This window comes from Gossypium hirsutum, chromosome D10 (assembly GCF_007990345.1).
Source record: "Gossypium hirsutum isolate 1008001.06 chromosome D10, Gossypium_hirsutum_v2.1, whole genome shotgun sequence".
Taxonomy (NCBI): domain Eukaryota; kingdom Viridiplantae; phylum Streptophyta; class Magnoliopsida; order Malvales; family Malvaceae; genus Gossypium; species Gossypium hirsutum.
In genome coordinates, this window is record NC_053446.1 from 12,280,792 (window position 1) to 12,297,688 (window position 16,897).

Sequence of the window (16,897 nt, forward strand, 5' to 3'; positions counted from 1 at the left end):
GAACTCATGAAGAAAAACCTAAAGCCACGGGATCCACATTCAATTAAATTAAATTAACTTGGACATATGTGAGGTGTGTCTCATATTTTCGGTCGAACGACAACGTTACGACAAAAAGTTTTTCGAGGTTGTGACGTGGCAACATATTCCCTATTAAGTCAGGTTTCTTCTCTAAGTTGAACTCTGTTATCTTTTCTCAGTTAAACTCTGATTACTCTAAATATATTTTATTATGATTAGACCTCTAAACTTAACCTATTTAAAGGGGTCTTATATCTCAATTTTGAGAGGCTAATTGAAGGGCAATTAAAGATGTAGTATTACAAGACTTTTCTTTTGGGGGCGAAAAGATGTAGTCGCATATGAGTTTTGGTGAGAGTTTTCGTGATAGCTATAGAGAAAATTTTGTTCCCGAGTTGGGACTTTATTTTTGGGGTTTGAGTTTGTACGTTTAGTACATTTAGGTTTATTTTTTTCAAAATTGTACTCTCGTTTATTTACTCAATTAGTAAAAAGCCGAAGCCTCCTTTGCCCGTGATTTTCTCGGAGGAGTTTTCCATGTAAATATTTGTGTATTCGGTCTTTTCTATCTTTTCTATTTCGTTGTTTATACGAGTTGATCCCTAACAACATCTCACCTCCTCGAACCAAATTTATCACTCTAAAATAACTTACTTTTAGTTTGAATTACAAATGTTATAAATGATATAAGACCCAAATGACAAGTTCTTAAAGATTAAAAGATGTGCTATAATGACACATTGTTGTCTTCAAGTGTCCACTGTTGTTACCCAATGGCATATCTCTTCAAGTTCAAACTCTTGAACCTGCCTATATAAAAGTCTCTTTTTCGATTTAGAAGGAGGTCTTAGGTCGGAATATGAAAAAGTATACTTTTAGCGACAACTTTGAAAAATGAATAAATGTTTAAAGAAAACAATATAAATAAGGTTCTCACAATACTTGCGAAATGCAACTTGAGAGAAATTGAAGAATAATGAATCCTTTCACATACCCTTAAAATAATATTACTTTAAATGGAAGTGTGTGTAAACATTCAAATCCCTACACATACAATCATGCATGGAGACATCTTCCACACCCACTAGTTACAATTAATCTTTTCGGTCTTCACTCTAATTACATAGCTCGTTTTTGGCCTTAAATTTCTTGTATTTGATTGAGTAGTACACCCAAGACTTTGCCAACCTATTTTTTATTTTGAAAAATAAAATAAAAAATTATTTAATAAAAGACAAATATTGGTAAATATATAAATATATATATTTGCAAGACTTTCGTGGTTACACTAGAAATGATCTTTAGTGACGTTTCACAAATGTCACAAAAACTTTAGAAAAACGTCACGAGTTAACTTTAAAAATATAAAAAATCATCGAAAATTTTCGTTTAAATCAGGACTGTTAAAATCGTTACCATACCAATTTGTTCGCACCACCTACACCAATCAAAAGGTCTCATTCCTTTCTCTTCTATAGTTTAGTTTTTTTTCATGAAACGACTTTGAATGTCACAAATTTGCGAACTAAAATTTAAGCAACTTTCTTCTCTAATCGCTAATACTAACCGTCAGATCGACTTGAATCTTTTGGGTCTTCCAATATCTATAGGTTGATTATTTCGCTCCTATATCTTCCAAAAGGAAAAAAAATTTTCTGAAAATTGTTTCTTGGAACTGAAAAAGTGTACTTGGGTTTTCTCAATAACTAAAAACTGTATCATGCTTGAATCTAATCGGGGTTCGCGATGGTGGAGGAGCTGAATCAAAAAAAAGAGGGATTCTAGTTGTAAGATATTTAATGAAACTGTCGTTAGAATGGAAATCTCATTTAAAGAGAAAGATATCAAATATCTAGAGTTTCTTTTTGTATATTATATGAATGACTTGATCTGTAAGGACCATGATTGGAAAGTTCTTCTAATAGCTGATGGGTACTAATCTATCATATCAATCATCGTTTGGAGCTCGTTATCTTGACTTTTTTTAAAAGTAATAATCAAATCGCTTAAATAAAATTTTTAAATAATTTAGTAATTTAAATAAAAACTTTCGAATAATTCTATAATCATTTTGTAATTTTTTAAAATTAAATTATTAAAACGTAAATTTAATAATTTAATGATAGTTTACCAAAATATAAATAAAGAATCAATTAAAGTTCAATTAAAACCCAAACTTTTTTTAATAAGAAATATGAATAAAAAATTGTGTTTAAATACGGATCAGATCATATAAAAACAGGTTCTTAGAAACTTGTGAAGGGATAACGTGTTGGCTTTTACAAAAAGGTGGTCCACCACTGGTTATGGTGGTTGAGCCAGGGTTCATCCTCAAGGCTGGCTGATGGGGCCGGGGCTCTGGCTGCCATGAATTCACCAAAGGGTGGGGTGGGGTGGCTAGGCCAGGGCTAGACTACACCATTGTCTCCTATCAATGGGGCTAGGCTTGGATTTGGTTCCATAAACCAACCACACATTTTCGATTGTTTAAGATTATTTCAAGACAAGATCACAGAAATTATTGGGATTTTCAGATTTTTTATTTTTCATTTTTTTTACATTGATTGTATTTGTAGATGTCAATTTGAACTTTTGTTTTACATCTTCTGGTAAGTATTCGAAATTGAAATTTTAAATTATGCATTATTTAAATAATGGTATCATTTTGTCCGTTCCTTTTTTTTTAAAATTATAATTGTAGAGTGTGTCTTACATTTTTCATATATTTTGTAAGTATTTAGAAAGACATTCAACAACTTATCGAAAAAGATATTTTTCTTTAATCGAAGATTTTTCATATAAATATTTGTGTATTTAATTTTTTCTATTTTACTTATTCGTTATTTATACAAGTCGATCCTAACAATAACTTCTATTTTAGCATAATTTTAGAGGCATGGATGATAGTTTCTGTTTTCAAAATTTGAGTTAAATAAATGTTTTGTGTATTTAAATAAAAATGGATAATATAATAAATAACTCATTAAATTCTGCTGATATATTTAAATTAGATTCTAGTAGTTAATTTTTTTTTGCAACAAATATACTTAAAAAATAATAATATGAAAAACAAGTGAGATTTTAGTTTAAATGATAAAATTGAGACTTTGAAGATTATTGTCTAAACCAATTTTTATTTTGGAAAAAAATAAAAATTAGTTGTCGACTTTAAAAAAAACAAAAATTGAGGGTTGCCACCAATTTTTTTTTGAGGTGATTGGATCACCTAAAAAATAGCTTTGATTTACAAGTTTTATAAAAATGGATCCGGGAGTCGGTTATGTACGAGGAAGGATTAGTACCCTCGTAACGCCCAAAATTGGTACCTAGTTAATTAATTAGTGTTTTAATGTCGAAAATTTAAAAAAATGATCCTTAATAAAAACTTAAAAAACATTACTTATTAAGACTCTTATCATTTCGGAGAAAGAAAATGTCACACCCAATGCGTTAGGGCACAACATTCTAATTCCTCAAAAATGAATTAGTCCAAAATACTCGTGTAATAAAATTTAAAAGAATATTCATTTGTTTAATATTTATAAAGAAATCGCGGCCCAATACGTTAGGGCACAATTTCTCAAAATCCTAAACTTGGAATATTTCCTTTGTTATTATTTTTTAAAAAAAATCTTTGTCTCGAGAAATCAATACGTCACATCCAATACGTTAGGATACAACATATTAAATTCCCGACAACAAGCTTTTCATTTTATTTTTTGATTAATGAGCAATTCTCGATTGTTAGATTTAACGAAGAAAATTGGAACTCAATACGTTAGGGCTCAATTTCCTTGAAAATCCTAAATACGAGTATTATCTCAATTTTAAAAATTTTAAAATCGAGTAAAAAAATGATGTAATGCTACATTAAGTGTAAGATACAATAATAAATACAACAATGGCATAGAAATAAACGAAATTAATGTACATAAAAAACAACGACATGTAAAGTATCAAATGAACAAAATATAAATGAAAACATAAATGAATAAGCAAATGAAGGAAATAAACAAAAAAATATAAAGAGAAAAAAAGGTACAAAATATATACATGAAATTATAAAGAATAAAAGACATACACATGGGTTTACATATAAAATTTTGGACTATAAAATTTATAACAAATTATATATAATGCATTTATGAAAATAAAGAAATATATATAAATATACATATATATTATAACATATGTGTTGAAAATATAAGTTTGTATTTAAGCAATAAAAAACATAGACATGTGCGTATATATATATAAATATTCATTAGAAAAATATATAAATACATACATGTACATATATACAAAAGTAAAAAAAAATTGAAACTAAATATAAAAGTATATATATGTATATAATAGTTAGGAAGTAAAATAAAAATAAAAACATATGTATAAAATATATATATATAAGCATATGTATACTATATATAAAACAATATATATATTACATAAAAACGATGCATGCGCATGAATAAAATAATAATAATAAATAATAATAATAATGATACAAGATTAATGATGCCACATAATAGTATTAATAATATTAAAATAATTAATTTAATAATAAAAAAACTAAAATAACAAATAGAGGATTAAATAGCATCAATAATCAAAGACCAATGAATTTAAAACAAAGAGTATAAAATAAAAAAAATATAAGGCCAAATAAAATGTAAACAAATTTGAAAATAATGAATTTGAAAATGAATAATAAGGGAAAAAGAGATTTGAAATCAACAATATACAAATCAATAAATAAATTATATACAAATCAACAAAATAAGAACGCAAGAGAAAGAGAAATTTGAATAAATACTCTTAAGAATTATTATTACTCCCCACTTTCAGCCCTTTACAATGAAGGGAGAGGCATCTATTTATAGTTGAGCCTCCCCAAATCTAATGGTACAGATTAATTACATCAACGGCTAAGATTAAAAGGTATCTACAAATTAAATCTCTAAGATTACAAAATCATAACTTCTAAGATTGCATATCATATCTAAGATTACATATCATATCTAAGATTGCATATCCTTGAAGATTATGTTTCCTTATGCATCAAACTTGTAGATAGACCTTCAACCTTTTCAAGTAATGAGTCATCCCGATCGGGCAAAATGATATAATTTTGGAATTTGTTTTATTATTTTGGGTTTATTATTTTTTTATGAGCCCGGGCTAAATTGGCCTATTACAATTATGATGTCCCTAAGATTAAGTTCCATTATGTGTGGGTATTCTAGTTTGAATTAACTCTTATAGATTTTATATAAAAATGTATAAAAAAATCTCATAATAATATTTGTTACTTTATAAAAGAATGGATTTTTAGTCATTCTCCAACTAAGGGTGTGTTTGATAAACTGAAAAAATTAAGTATTGAATTTTTATTGCTAAATTTTATAAGTGCTGAATTTATATTAGAATTTTTTTTGATAAACTAGTAAATATAAGTATCGAATATAATTATATTGTTTGATAAAAGTAAAAATTATTTAGTTTTTAATTTTAAACTGATTAATATAATATATGATATTATTTTGGATAAAATATAAATATGGTAATTTAAATATCTCATTTTAAAATAAAGAATATATATTTTTTAATTTTTTTAATAAAATAAAATCAGCATAATATTTTCTAATAAGTAGCTACCTCCATATTTATTATTTTTTGTTGGAAATTTTATATTAAGTATAAAAAATTAGAATGATTATCAAATATATTTAAAATATTAAATATTGAAAATTTTTAATGCTTTAACAAATACACCCTAAATTGATGTTTAATTGACTTATAACATTACCTCAATCAAACACAGATAAATAAATCATTATATTACACTTAACTAAGCTTTGAACTTTAATTAGAATCCAAATAAACCTTTTAATTTTTTAAATTTTATCTAAGTAATCCCTTAAATTAAAAGTTATTTTATACCTAAATAAAAATCAATATTTTGTTTAAAATAAAGCTAAATTAAATCAAAATATTAGGGGCTTATTTGGGTACAACAAAAGTATAAGGAGATTATTTAACGAAGTAATTTAATTTATGGATCTATAAAAATATAAACAAGAAAACTAAAATTTTGTGTCTTTTCGCATTAAGGCCTAAGCATCGCTTTTAGACGTAAAAGCAAGGTCAAGCAACCAGTTTTTTTTTTTTTTTATCTAAATTGGGTGTAAAGGTGTTTATGAGTTGAATCAAAGGGTTTTAAGAAGTTTTTCAGTTTAAAATTTAAGTTTAAGTTGTGATGTTTATTAGGGTATTTAAATATCGGTTAAAATTAAATTAATTGATTAAACTAATTTAATTCGGTTAATCGATCTAATTCGATTGAAGGTCCGTTAATGTTTTTTGGAAAGTTCAGCAATCGGTTAATTCGATTCAAAATCGAGTAATTGATCGAATTAACTGAACTTTATAATTAATAATATAAATTATATGTAATTTTAATTCGGTCAAATGAAGATAATTTATTTTTTTATATGTTTTATACTTTTTTTAACCAAACAAACAAAAATATATAAATTTCACTTCGATTAACGGTTAAAAGATTAAAAAGTTCGGAAATAATGCGCTTTAATATATTCAAATTCATATCCTCCTATATTGGACATAATTTTAATACCAATCGAGCTAAAACTTAATCCACATAAATTAATTTATATGTGTATTATCAATTAATTTACATAATTTTAAAAAACCATATCCAAATCTAAAACAGTCGAAATACGCTAAGGGATATTTTGAGAAAAGAGATTTTCTTCTATTTTAATAAATTTGAAAAATGAATTTAGGGAAGGAGGAAAACATTGATTTGAAAGCTTTTTTTAAAAAAAGATGTCCCATCACATACTGATCGGATTGGAAGAATTATTATCAACACATGATTGATTCATTGCCACGTGTTTTAACATCATACTTTTAACTCTCAAAAAATGGTCAGTGTGAGTGATAAGACTGACATATCATCCTCCATTGCAACAATTAACCAAAAACTCATCCAAAATAATAATATTATTATTCTAAACCCTAAAAGAAAAAAAAAACTATGGATCTGCTTTTAAGTAACTGAAAAGAGAGAGAGAGACAGCACTTTGACTGTCTGATCTGGGAGAAAGCTGGTGGTTGAGGTGGTCGCGCAGGGGTTGTTGGAACGCCGGCTCTGACGGTGGTTGAAGGGTGGCGCAGGGGCTTGCAATGACCTAGCCATCTTATGATTCCCACTGATAAAAAAAAAAAGAAGAAAAGTTGGCGTTTTTTTTTTTTTACCATTAATAACAATTTCTTTCACTGCTATATATATATATATATATTCCTATTGGTTTGACGTATTGATTATACTGTGGGCCGTGTGGGGATGTATCTGAGCTGGTTCTGTTTTGGGTTGATTGATTTGAACCGGTGGGCTTAGAACTGGTTTCCACATTTCTTTATTCTCGAGCTTTTATCTTTTTGGGTTGGTGATTCAGGTAAAAGGAGATTCGTTTGTGTCTACTTTTATGTCATTGTTGGTGTTTTGATCTTTGGGTTTCAGTTCTTTCTGTTTTCTGGGTGTTATTGTTACTAAAGTTGCAAAATTTTGATCTATGGAGTTTGATTTGATAGGAATTTGCTTTTAGTTTAGCTGAGATATAAAATAATTCAGAAATTTTATCTTTTTGGTTTTCTCTTGTTATATATACGCAGTTGATTATATAGAGATTGGCTTTGGTATGCTTATAAAAGATGTCACTGAAGATTATGATGCGAGAGTTGAAGGAAATGAAAGATGGGATTGGGAACATATCAAAGAGAGGTGGAGAAAGCAAGCTTTGGCGAAGCCGGACAAGTTCCCATGTCGTTCCGGACCAGCCACAGGAATCTGCCGAGCAAAGCCCGTGGGCGAATCTGCCCCCGGAATTGCTCTTAGATATTATCCACAGAGTGGAAGAGAGTGAAACAGCTTGGCCTGCTCGAGCTGCTGTTGTTTTTTGTGCTGCAGTTTGTAGGTCTTGGAGGGAAATTACAAAGGAGATTGTGAAGACTCCCGAGCAATGTGGGAGGCTCACCTTTCCAATCTCATTGAAGCAGGTTATACACTTTTCCTATTGAAAATTTTTCCATTTTGATTCCAATCCAAACTACAGGATTTGTAGGTAATTTATATTAAGGGGAGGGAAAAGAAACACTCCTATATGTGTTTTGGTCCCTTCGAATACAGGATAAACAAAGCTGCATAAGGTTGAAGAAAGTTAGTTGGGTTGCCTGAGTTGGTATTCCCGGGCGTGCTCTGATTTAAGTCAGCGGATATCGGGGAAGTGCTCCTTCTAATATTTGCGGACTTGAGCATTAGAGCATGTTTCGGAGTATCCACTCCAGTGCCCATCGACTTTCCTCTACTGTTTGTACAATCTTCGAAGAAGACCATCAACAATATGCATCTATGTCAAGAACTTACTAAATTTTTGTAATTTAATATGTCTTGCTCTGGCATTTCTATCATGAAATGATCATTGGGGTGATAGTTGCTTGATAAAAACTTTCAAATGCAGCACATAAAGCTAAATCTAAATTTTCGTTTCCTGCTGTGTAAGTTGGCATTTGACGATAAGTCTCATGTCCGTATAAATAATGGGAATTACTATTTTCTTGTTTCTCATCCTAAAAAGTTTAGGTCTTTTGTTTGTGCCCATGAACAGCCTGGTCCTCGCGAGTCTCCGATTCAATGCTATATTAGAAGGGACAGAGCAACGTCTACATATCTTTTGTTCTATGGTCTGGTACCTTGTAAGTTGTCTCCATTATACGTCTTTATTTTCTATAATTTGTGATAAATTTATACTTCTCATTATTATCTGAAAAATAATTGTCCCAGTCATTGTGTTGTTTTGAACTTATTGTTGATTTTTGAAGGTTTTGTGTTGTGTTGCTTCTACTCTTCATTTTTCTTGAATTATTCATATCTGACACATTCGAATATATGGGGATATAATATGGCTTCTCAAGGAGCCTCCAAATACGTTGAATATGAAGTTTCCTTATGTTTTGAGATGTAATGACTTGTGTTGCTTCTTTGATATACAGCTGAGGGAGAGGGTGATAAATTGCTATTGGCAGCAAGAAAGGTCAGAAGGGCAACATGCACTGACTTTGTTATATCTTTGGCTGCCGATGATTTTGCTAGGGCCAGCTATACGTATGTTGGTAAACTAAGGCAAGTCTTGTGATTCGATATTTTATGTTTCCCTGATTACAGTTGCTTCATGTCAATGATGACATGCTGGGTTCTTTTTCAGGTCTAACTTTTTGGGTACCAAGTTCACCGTATATGATAGTCAACCTCCATGTGACTCCATGATCCCATTGACCACCCACCGAAGATTCCACTCTAAGCAGGTATCTCCAAGATTACCTGCATGCAACTACAGCATAGGTACCATTACCTATGAGCTCAATGTTCTGCGAACCCGAGGACCAAGGAGAATGCATTGCGTTTTGCATTCAATTCCTGTCTCTGCTATTCAGGAAGGAGGCACTGCCCCAACGCTGTTGGCATTACCGCAATCCTTTGATGAGCAACTTTCTCCTTTACCTAGTTCAAAAGGAAAGCAACCACTGATGGACACCAGCTCCACGAGCCCAGCAGTCACACCTTTATTTTCGCCAGGCTCAGGAGAGCCATTAACCCTTAAAAACAAGGCTCCTAGATGGCATGAACAGTTACAGTGCTGGTGCCTTAACTTCAAGGGTCGTGTGACGGTGGCCTCTGTTAAGAATTTCCAGCTTGTAGCAGCTGTTGAGCCAGAACATAATGTATCACCTGAAGATCAGGAGAAGGTAATCTTACAGTTTGGGAAAATTGGTAAGGACATCTTCACCATGGATTATCAATACCCTCTTTCTGCGTTCCAAGCCTTTGCAATCTGTCTAAGCAGCTTTGACACCAAACCGGCTTGTGAATGATGCCACCGGAAGGAGATTCATTGATGTGCCATGGATTAGTGCCATCGTTCCTTGTTTTCATTTTGCAAGCCATTGTAAGTCTCAACCTACCAGAGCAGCTTTATGCCTAACTGGCAAACCGGCTGGCATGTAAATGGTAGCAGGTTGTAGATGGGAGATGCACATCTTTCTCAGATTGAATGCTTCCTGTATTCCAATTACTAGTGTTTGTATTCGGATGGAAGCGTTTCTTGTAAGGACTTTGCTCGGCTGATTTCTAGCTTTTCAGTGCGTCATGCAATCTTACTTGTATGTTGTTTGGTCACCTTAATTAGAATAAAAAATGAATTAACAGCAAATTGCCTATTAAAGTTTAGTTGCTGATCCCAAATGCCATATGGTGCATCCTTATGTTCGGTAAGTTGTATTCAAAGAATCTTTTGACGATTGGAACTTCCACCTATGTCCGACAATATATCACACATGAATATCATATATGAGAACTTGAAAGAGAAATCAACTTCATACCTATGTCCCATTACATATCACACATGAATATCATGCGTGAGAACTTGAACGTATGTAGCTTTATAATTATTTCGTAAGGAAGCATTGAGCTCCGAAAGTGAGGTGAAAGTGATAGAAGGTTTATGCAAGATAGGGTAAAAGGAAAGGTTACATAGCCTACTCTATGGGGGCTGAAAATTTCTTTTCTGCATTCTTACGGGACATAAACTAGATTTGTGTTTTATATGGCATATACAAGACTCTTGAAGATTAGGGTGGAAAGCTATAAACTTTATTTCTCGAGCTCGAACATAATCTTGGAAAATTGCCTGAGCTACTGTAGAAAGAAAAGTCAAAGCAACTTTGCTAGTTTTTCCCATGTTTTTTGGGGGAAATCGGAAGAAGATTTTGTGGAAAGAAGCTTATGAGGCTTGGGAGCTCGAAAAAAATTGGGTTTGAGGGAGATCAGAAATAAAGAGGATATTATTAAGAAATTGGTTGAAATCGACTTCACATGGAAATGTAGGAGGATTGTTTTCTCTGAGTTGGAGGGGGTGGTGGAAATTCCTTACTGGACTCAGAAAGGTTGGTTGTTTGGCTGTGTTCGCACCGATTCATCGTGGTTGCGGATATGTCCTGCTTTGGGATCATGCTGGTTTGATGGCTTAGGGCATGATTTAAGACCATATGTTGGTTTTATTGGACTTTTGGGATTGTTAGGGGTCTTGTATTGTTGTTTTGAATTAGGTTCTTTGTTGATCATGAAATCACGTGTAATGTTAGCTGCTTAATTCTAAATTTTAGCGGTTGAATTGGATGAAAGATTTGCATATGAAATATTTTTATTTTCTTCTTTCCTTTACTTAAAACTCCAACAAAAAAGAAAAGAGTCAGAAGCAACATAGAATACAGAAAATGGCTGCAGATACATCATTCTAAGAAAAATAGATCATGAAAGTAAGTGTTGGGACCGGACAAAATCATTTACTAACTACATTTACTTACAGTATGAAGATATCTTTGCCAAATCCCATTTGATAAGCACAATTGATAGAGAAAGCAGATAATTCCAAGTTTCATTTCTTCTTTTTTGGTGCCGTGGATCTTGAGAACTTTGGTAATTTCACCCCAAACAATATCTTATGAGACACCTTGTCTTTGGAATAGTTGTTAGCATCTTCGGATTCGACATCGTTGGAGTTTGAGCATTCTTGTTTATCAGCATCATCATCATCAGCATCATGTTTGGTATCCCTAAGGAGCCGTAGCAATTCTAGTGCACTTGCCTTTCCTTTCTCATTCCCCTCAACAGATACATCAAAAAGGACAGGAAATATGCAACACTCATCCATAACTAAGTGACAGTATTCTATACTTTGTGAGCACAACGTAAGGAGAATAGCCAGTGCATTCTCTTGATCCTCAAAACCACCAGTCTCGAGTAACATAGCAATCGAAGCAATGCAGCCAGGTGTTTGAGTGATCCAAGTCCTACCCTCTTGATTATTACACAAGTTTCTCAGCACCACTATGCAGTGTTTTGCAAGAGAGGTGTCTTGTAAATACGGAATAAGTTTCGGGATGCATTCTGGAGACACCAAATCGGAACAAAAATCGGTGCTTGAAGAGGACAGATTGCCCAAAATTTTGATGATTTGATCCTGGAAATCTTTGATGTTCGAATCGAGAATGTTTAACATGGAAACAAGAGCACCAGATGCTGAAATCTTAGATTTACAGCTGCTATGTTCAGACAATACTTCCATAATGTCAAGAACCTCTCTAGTTACTTCCGAGTCTATAAACAACGATAGCATACTATATGCGTTTTGGTCCAAGTATCGTATGCCATCCCTGCAAGAAGCTCAAAAAACAAACAAAAAGGCTAGCATTAAGTCCTCTATTTCAAAATATCCATGATCATAAATAAGGTCAAGTAAAATATAATGAAATCCAGCTGCACATGGAACGACAATTACCTGCTTTTGCTCAGAAAGGTTGATAACAACTGAAATCCAGCTTTCTGTGCTCTTATATCATGTGAATCATGAGCACTGCTCAAAAACTTAAGCAGAGGCTCAATGAAATTCTTGGATGACAAAGAAACACAATCTAGATCATCACATTTCAAAAGGTTTTTCTTGTCTTCAACCATCTTGTATTGTGCTTCTCGATCGAGCATGGCAAGGCTAGATAGACACTCCAAATCAATCTTACTTCTTGTGCTGCAGACCGATTGTTGTTGCAAACAATCATCACCGGTCTGCTCAGGCATCAAACTTAAGCCACCTGCAATCCTGTTATGAGATCCGTCCGAAGTATAACTCGTATCTAAAGATCCAATTGATATACTGCTGATGTCTACCGGAAAGCACAGATCATTCATAGAAATGCCAAAACTAGCTATGGAAGCGGAAGAAGTTTCCAATGATTGAAGCACATCTGGTTGCATGCTTGGGTCCTGAATGGTGATTTTATACTTCATACACCACTTTGATATCAGATCCTTCATGGCAGCATTTGGGGTCAATGACAGATGGTCCAGTTTCATCTTAGTTTTCGGGCACGTATCGTTACCATCATCAAACCACTTCTGGATCCATGTCCTTTCAAATGTTTGTCCAGAAGCAATGACAACAGGATCATACATCAACCTTGAAGATATGGGGCACTTAAATTCCTCAGGAGGTATAGCTCTATTTAACATATCAGCTTGAACACTGGACTGCTTATACTCTGTATGAGGTTCGACATTGGCAGAGCGAGCATGTGTAAAACTGGTACTCGGGCTTTTAACTGCAAAGGCTCTTTCGTTGTCTGTTTGAGCTCCAATAATCAAGTTAGCATACTTCCTTAACAGGTAGTAAAGATATTTTAAGATCTTTTTCTTTGGTTGGTCACAGTCACTGACTTTCTCCAGCAACTTCTTTATAGATCTTTTCTCTATCAAGATAGCTTTCGGAGACGTAATATGAAGTCGTGATGCTGCAGATTGAAGAGCTTTCATTTCGGCGTATTCCATTGAATCAGATGCCGCAGCACCTCGATGGAGTAATTCGCGCACAACTTTCCCGGCCTCTTCATCAAATTTATCAGGGACAAAATTTGCAGCTCGCAGATCATCGACAATTTGACATATCTGCAATAACATTTCAACATAAGCTTGTAGAAAATAAGTTATGATTTTATCAAGAACAAGCTATTGAAAAGCACATGGGATTTTACGAACCTCAGCAACCAGCGTAACTGGAACCATACTCTGAATTTGGCATAAACCTTGTTCCAACAAATTCTTTATTTTTTGAAATCTTGCAACCATGGAATCAGTGGTTATAGCCTGAAAAGTAAATCAAATGAGTGAGACAAAATAGATGAAAAGGAAAAAAAGGATCATAAACACACAATCATTGCAATAATCACAAAAATATGTGATTAATTACAAAAAAAAAAGGGGCACCAGATAAAGTTTGCTGGATTCACTGCAGTACTGAAGAAGTAACTTTGCTCTCTCAATTGCACTGTTCAATGAGCAGAGTGCCTTTATTCCCAAGGAGCATCTTGGTCGAGCAGCTTCAATTTCTGGAAATATATTCATAATCCTTTCAACAAACTTCGTAAGTTCTGTGCACATCAAGCAATGCACCTACAATCATTCAGCGGTGCCGCAGTAGTAAGCATATCAGACACCTTAAAGCAGTGAATGTTATGATCCTTTATATGAAAACTGATCGACAAAATTTACCATTTTACCTGAAAGGAACAAGGATACGATGGAGCCTCCACTGCTTCAGTCCCCATTCAACAGATGGTAACCTGATTAAAGAAACAGAAATTAAGTCAAGCAGGTCAATTAAGATAAAGAAACAGCAAAACAGCACGGGTTTACGTAGAAACTTATCACAATGATATAAATGGTTAGAAACGATTTACCAGAGGTCAATTAAGATAAAAAAGAACAATTAAGGGATGAAAAGGGTTTTTTTTTATAGTGGCATCACCGTGAAACTTGCAGTCCAAGACGAAAGATATGCAAAACATATCGACCAGACTTTTCTATGTACCCCACCCACCACCAAAAAGAAAAAGATTATGCATAATTAGACTTAATTTTAAGTATGCTTTTGAATTTTCTTTCATAAAGATGTAGGATTTTTTTTTGTTCTTTTTTATATTAATTTTGAACTTGATCATGATACGGGAAGTGGGAAACCAGGTTAGGAGGGAAGGGGAAGAGAAAACTCACCTTAGTGCAAGTGGAAGCCAGAGCAATGATAAAGAGATGTTGCTTGTTTTTCCTGTATGTGTATTTGTGAAGCTATAGACCAACACCAAATATAGAGAACTTGAACCACCGGTGCCAAAGGCTAGGTTTTTGTAAAGCAAAATAACCACAACCAAATACTTGGCGACTCAGATAAGTAAGCACTTTAGAGAATATATCATTTAGCCACCAGGAAAAAAAAAGGGGAAGAAGAAGAAGAAGAAGAAGAAGAAGAAGAAAACAGAGACTCTCACTAGCAGAAAGTGTGTAGAATTCAAGGCATCAAAAGTAGTTGTCTTGCAGCTCTTCCATAGATAAGCAAGGTGAAAAGGAAACAATAGTTCAGAAGAAGCTTTAAAGATGACCAAATGGATTGCATGATCTTCTTGATCACCAAAAAAGAAAAAGAAGCCACTTTTTTTTGCTCTTGATGACAACCCCAACACTCAAAAAACCATGTTTACCACCATGGATGAAAACAGTGGTTAAAAAAAAAAAGAGTAAGAGATTCCAAAAAATGAAAACAGAAAATTCCTCCAATAAACAAGCAAGAGAAATGAGTGACAATTAGAACTTGTAGGGAACTAAGAAAACCAAAAACCAGAGATGGAAAATAAGAAAATCTTTACATCAGGAAAGCAAAAGTTGCCAATAAAGAAGCTGTTGATTTCGTTTCCTTTGGATAATGAAAGTCTTTGCGAATAAGAAATGGTTAGAGACGAAAAAAAAGGAAAGTTTCTTCTTTTTATTTTAGATTTCAAAAAAAAAAAAAAAGTATCAGGTTGTTCTTGGTCGGCTTTAAGCCAATGACATGTTAAGACAGTGATGCTCTCTAAGTCTACTCGGATTGTCTCACACGTCTGTGATGTCTGTGATGATCATGATTGGATGATTGATTATTGTGCTAATCCGACAGTCTTGATTTGACCAAGAGTAGCCACTGAGAGAAACCCCAACACGTTTTATTATCCAATTAATTCAAAAAAATTAGATTCCAAGTATGATATTATTGAATTGAAAACAAAAGAGTAGGTACTAAGATTTTAGTTTAATAATAAGGACTTAATTAAACTCAAAAAAATTAATTTGATCATATAAGTAAATCATCCCGCAACGCGGGATCATTTTCCTAATACCCCAACTTAACTACCTTAACGCAGAATCCAAAAATTAAAATAAGATTACATCAACCTAATTAATTAATTTCACTTATCAATTATTTAAAATATAATAATTTTATCTTATCCCCTTTTCCCAAATTTGTTGCCTTCTTATTTTAAACTATATTTTATTTCAATTAATGTTTTTAGAATATGATCTAATTAAATTTCACTTTGAATTCTTGATTTTTAATTAAAATTTACCAATTAATATTAATTTTCATGATTTGAAAATAAAATTTGACAAGAATACTTAACTTTAGTAATTAACAATAAATTAATTTATAAAATATTAAAAGAATTTTTATTTAATAAAAGAAAGATTTGAAAAATAAAAAATATTAAGTTTATTTTATTAGTAAAAGTTTTTATCAATTGTTGATACTATTTTAATTTATTATTTTAATATTTATTTTTGTCAAACGAAATTCAAGATAAAACGAAAACTAAAAGTAGTAAAATTCAAGATAAAATTAAAATATAATCACAAATTTATCTTTAGCTTAAAAGCATAATGATAAATATTAATAAAAATAAAGTACAGTGACAAATTTATATATCAACCCTTTTATTTAGTATAATAAAACAATAAATAATTCAATCAACAATTACATAACAATAAAATTTATGATTTATAATTCGGTTGTTCTTTATTTTATTTTATAATCTTAAAAGGTGAAAAATATAAAAACTAAAAAATTATTGAACCAAATCGAATAAATTCATTAATTTAGTTATTGATATATAAAATTTGAATGAAAGTTTGAGTCTCGTCAAGCATAAATAATTTCCTTAATTTATTATGAATTTATATTTTATTATACATGAGTTCTACTTTAATAATAAATTATATTAAATTGATTTTAATTATAATCTGTATTATTGCAGTACCTAGTTTTAAGAAAATTCAAAGAATGAGGTTAAGGGGTAGATTGTATAGATGCACAAATATAAACTCTAAATTGATATATTAATGATTAATGAGTGGTGTTATACTAGAATATACCCTTGCATAATC

At 31.9% G+C, this 16,897-nt stretch overlaps 2 protein-coding genes across 2 annotated transcripts; one reads left to right on the forward strand and one right to left on the reverse strand.

Moving 5' to 3' along the window:
• The first annotated feature begins 6,939 nt into the window (after nucleotides 1-6,939).
• LOC107916328 (tubby-like F-box protein 2) lies at nucleotides 6,940-10,310 on the forward strand. Its single transcript, XM_016845574.2, has 5 exons — nucleotides 6,940-7,499; nucleotides 7,717-8,100; nucleotides 8,709-8,796; nucleotides 9,094-9,223; nucleotides 9,306-10,310. The coding sequence occupies exons 2-5, from the start codon at nucleotides 7,756-7,758 to the stop codon at nucleotides 9,970-9,972; spliced, it is 1,230 nt and encodes a 409-aa protein (XP_016701063.1). The 5' UTR covers nucleotides 6,940-7,499; nucleotides 7,717-7,755; the 3' UTR covers nucleotides 9,973-10,310.
• A 1,052-nt stretch (nucleotides 10,311-11,362) lies between these two features.
• On the reverse strand, nucleotides 11,363-15,519 carry LOC107916327 (U-box domain-containing protein 5). Its single transcript, XM_016845573.2, has 6 exons — nucleotides 14,702-15,519; nucleotides 14,209-14,271; nucleotides 13,916-14,101; nucleotides 13,688-13,795; nucleotides 12,438-13,597; nucleotides 11,363-12,312 (listed from the first exon to the last, which is right to left on the reverse strand). Exons 2-6 carry the CDS (start codon nucleotides 14,254-14,256, stop codon nucleotides 11,535-11,537), a joined length of 2,280 nt encoding a protein of 759 aa, XP_016701062.1. The 5' UTR covers nucleotides 14,257-14,271; nucleotides 14,702-15,519; the 3' UTR covers nucleotides 11,363-11,534.
• Between the last annotated feature and the right edge of the window lie 1,378 nt (nucleotides 15,520-16,897).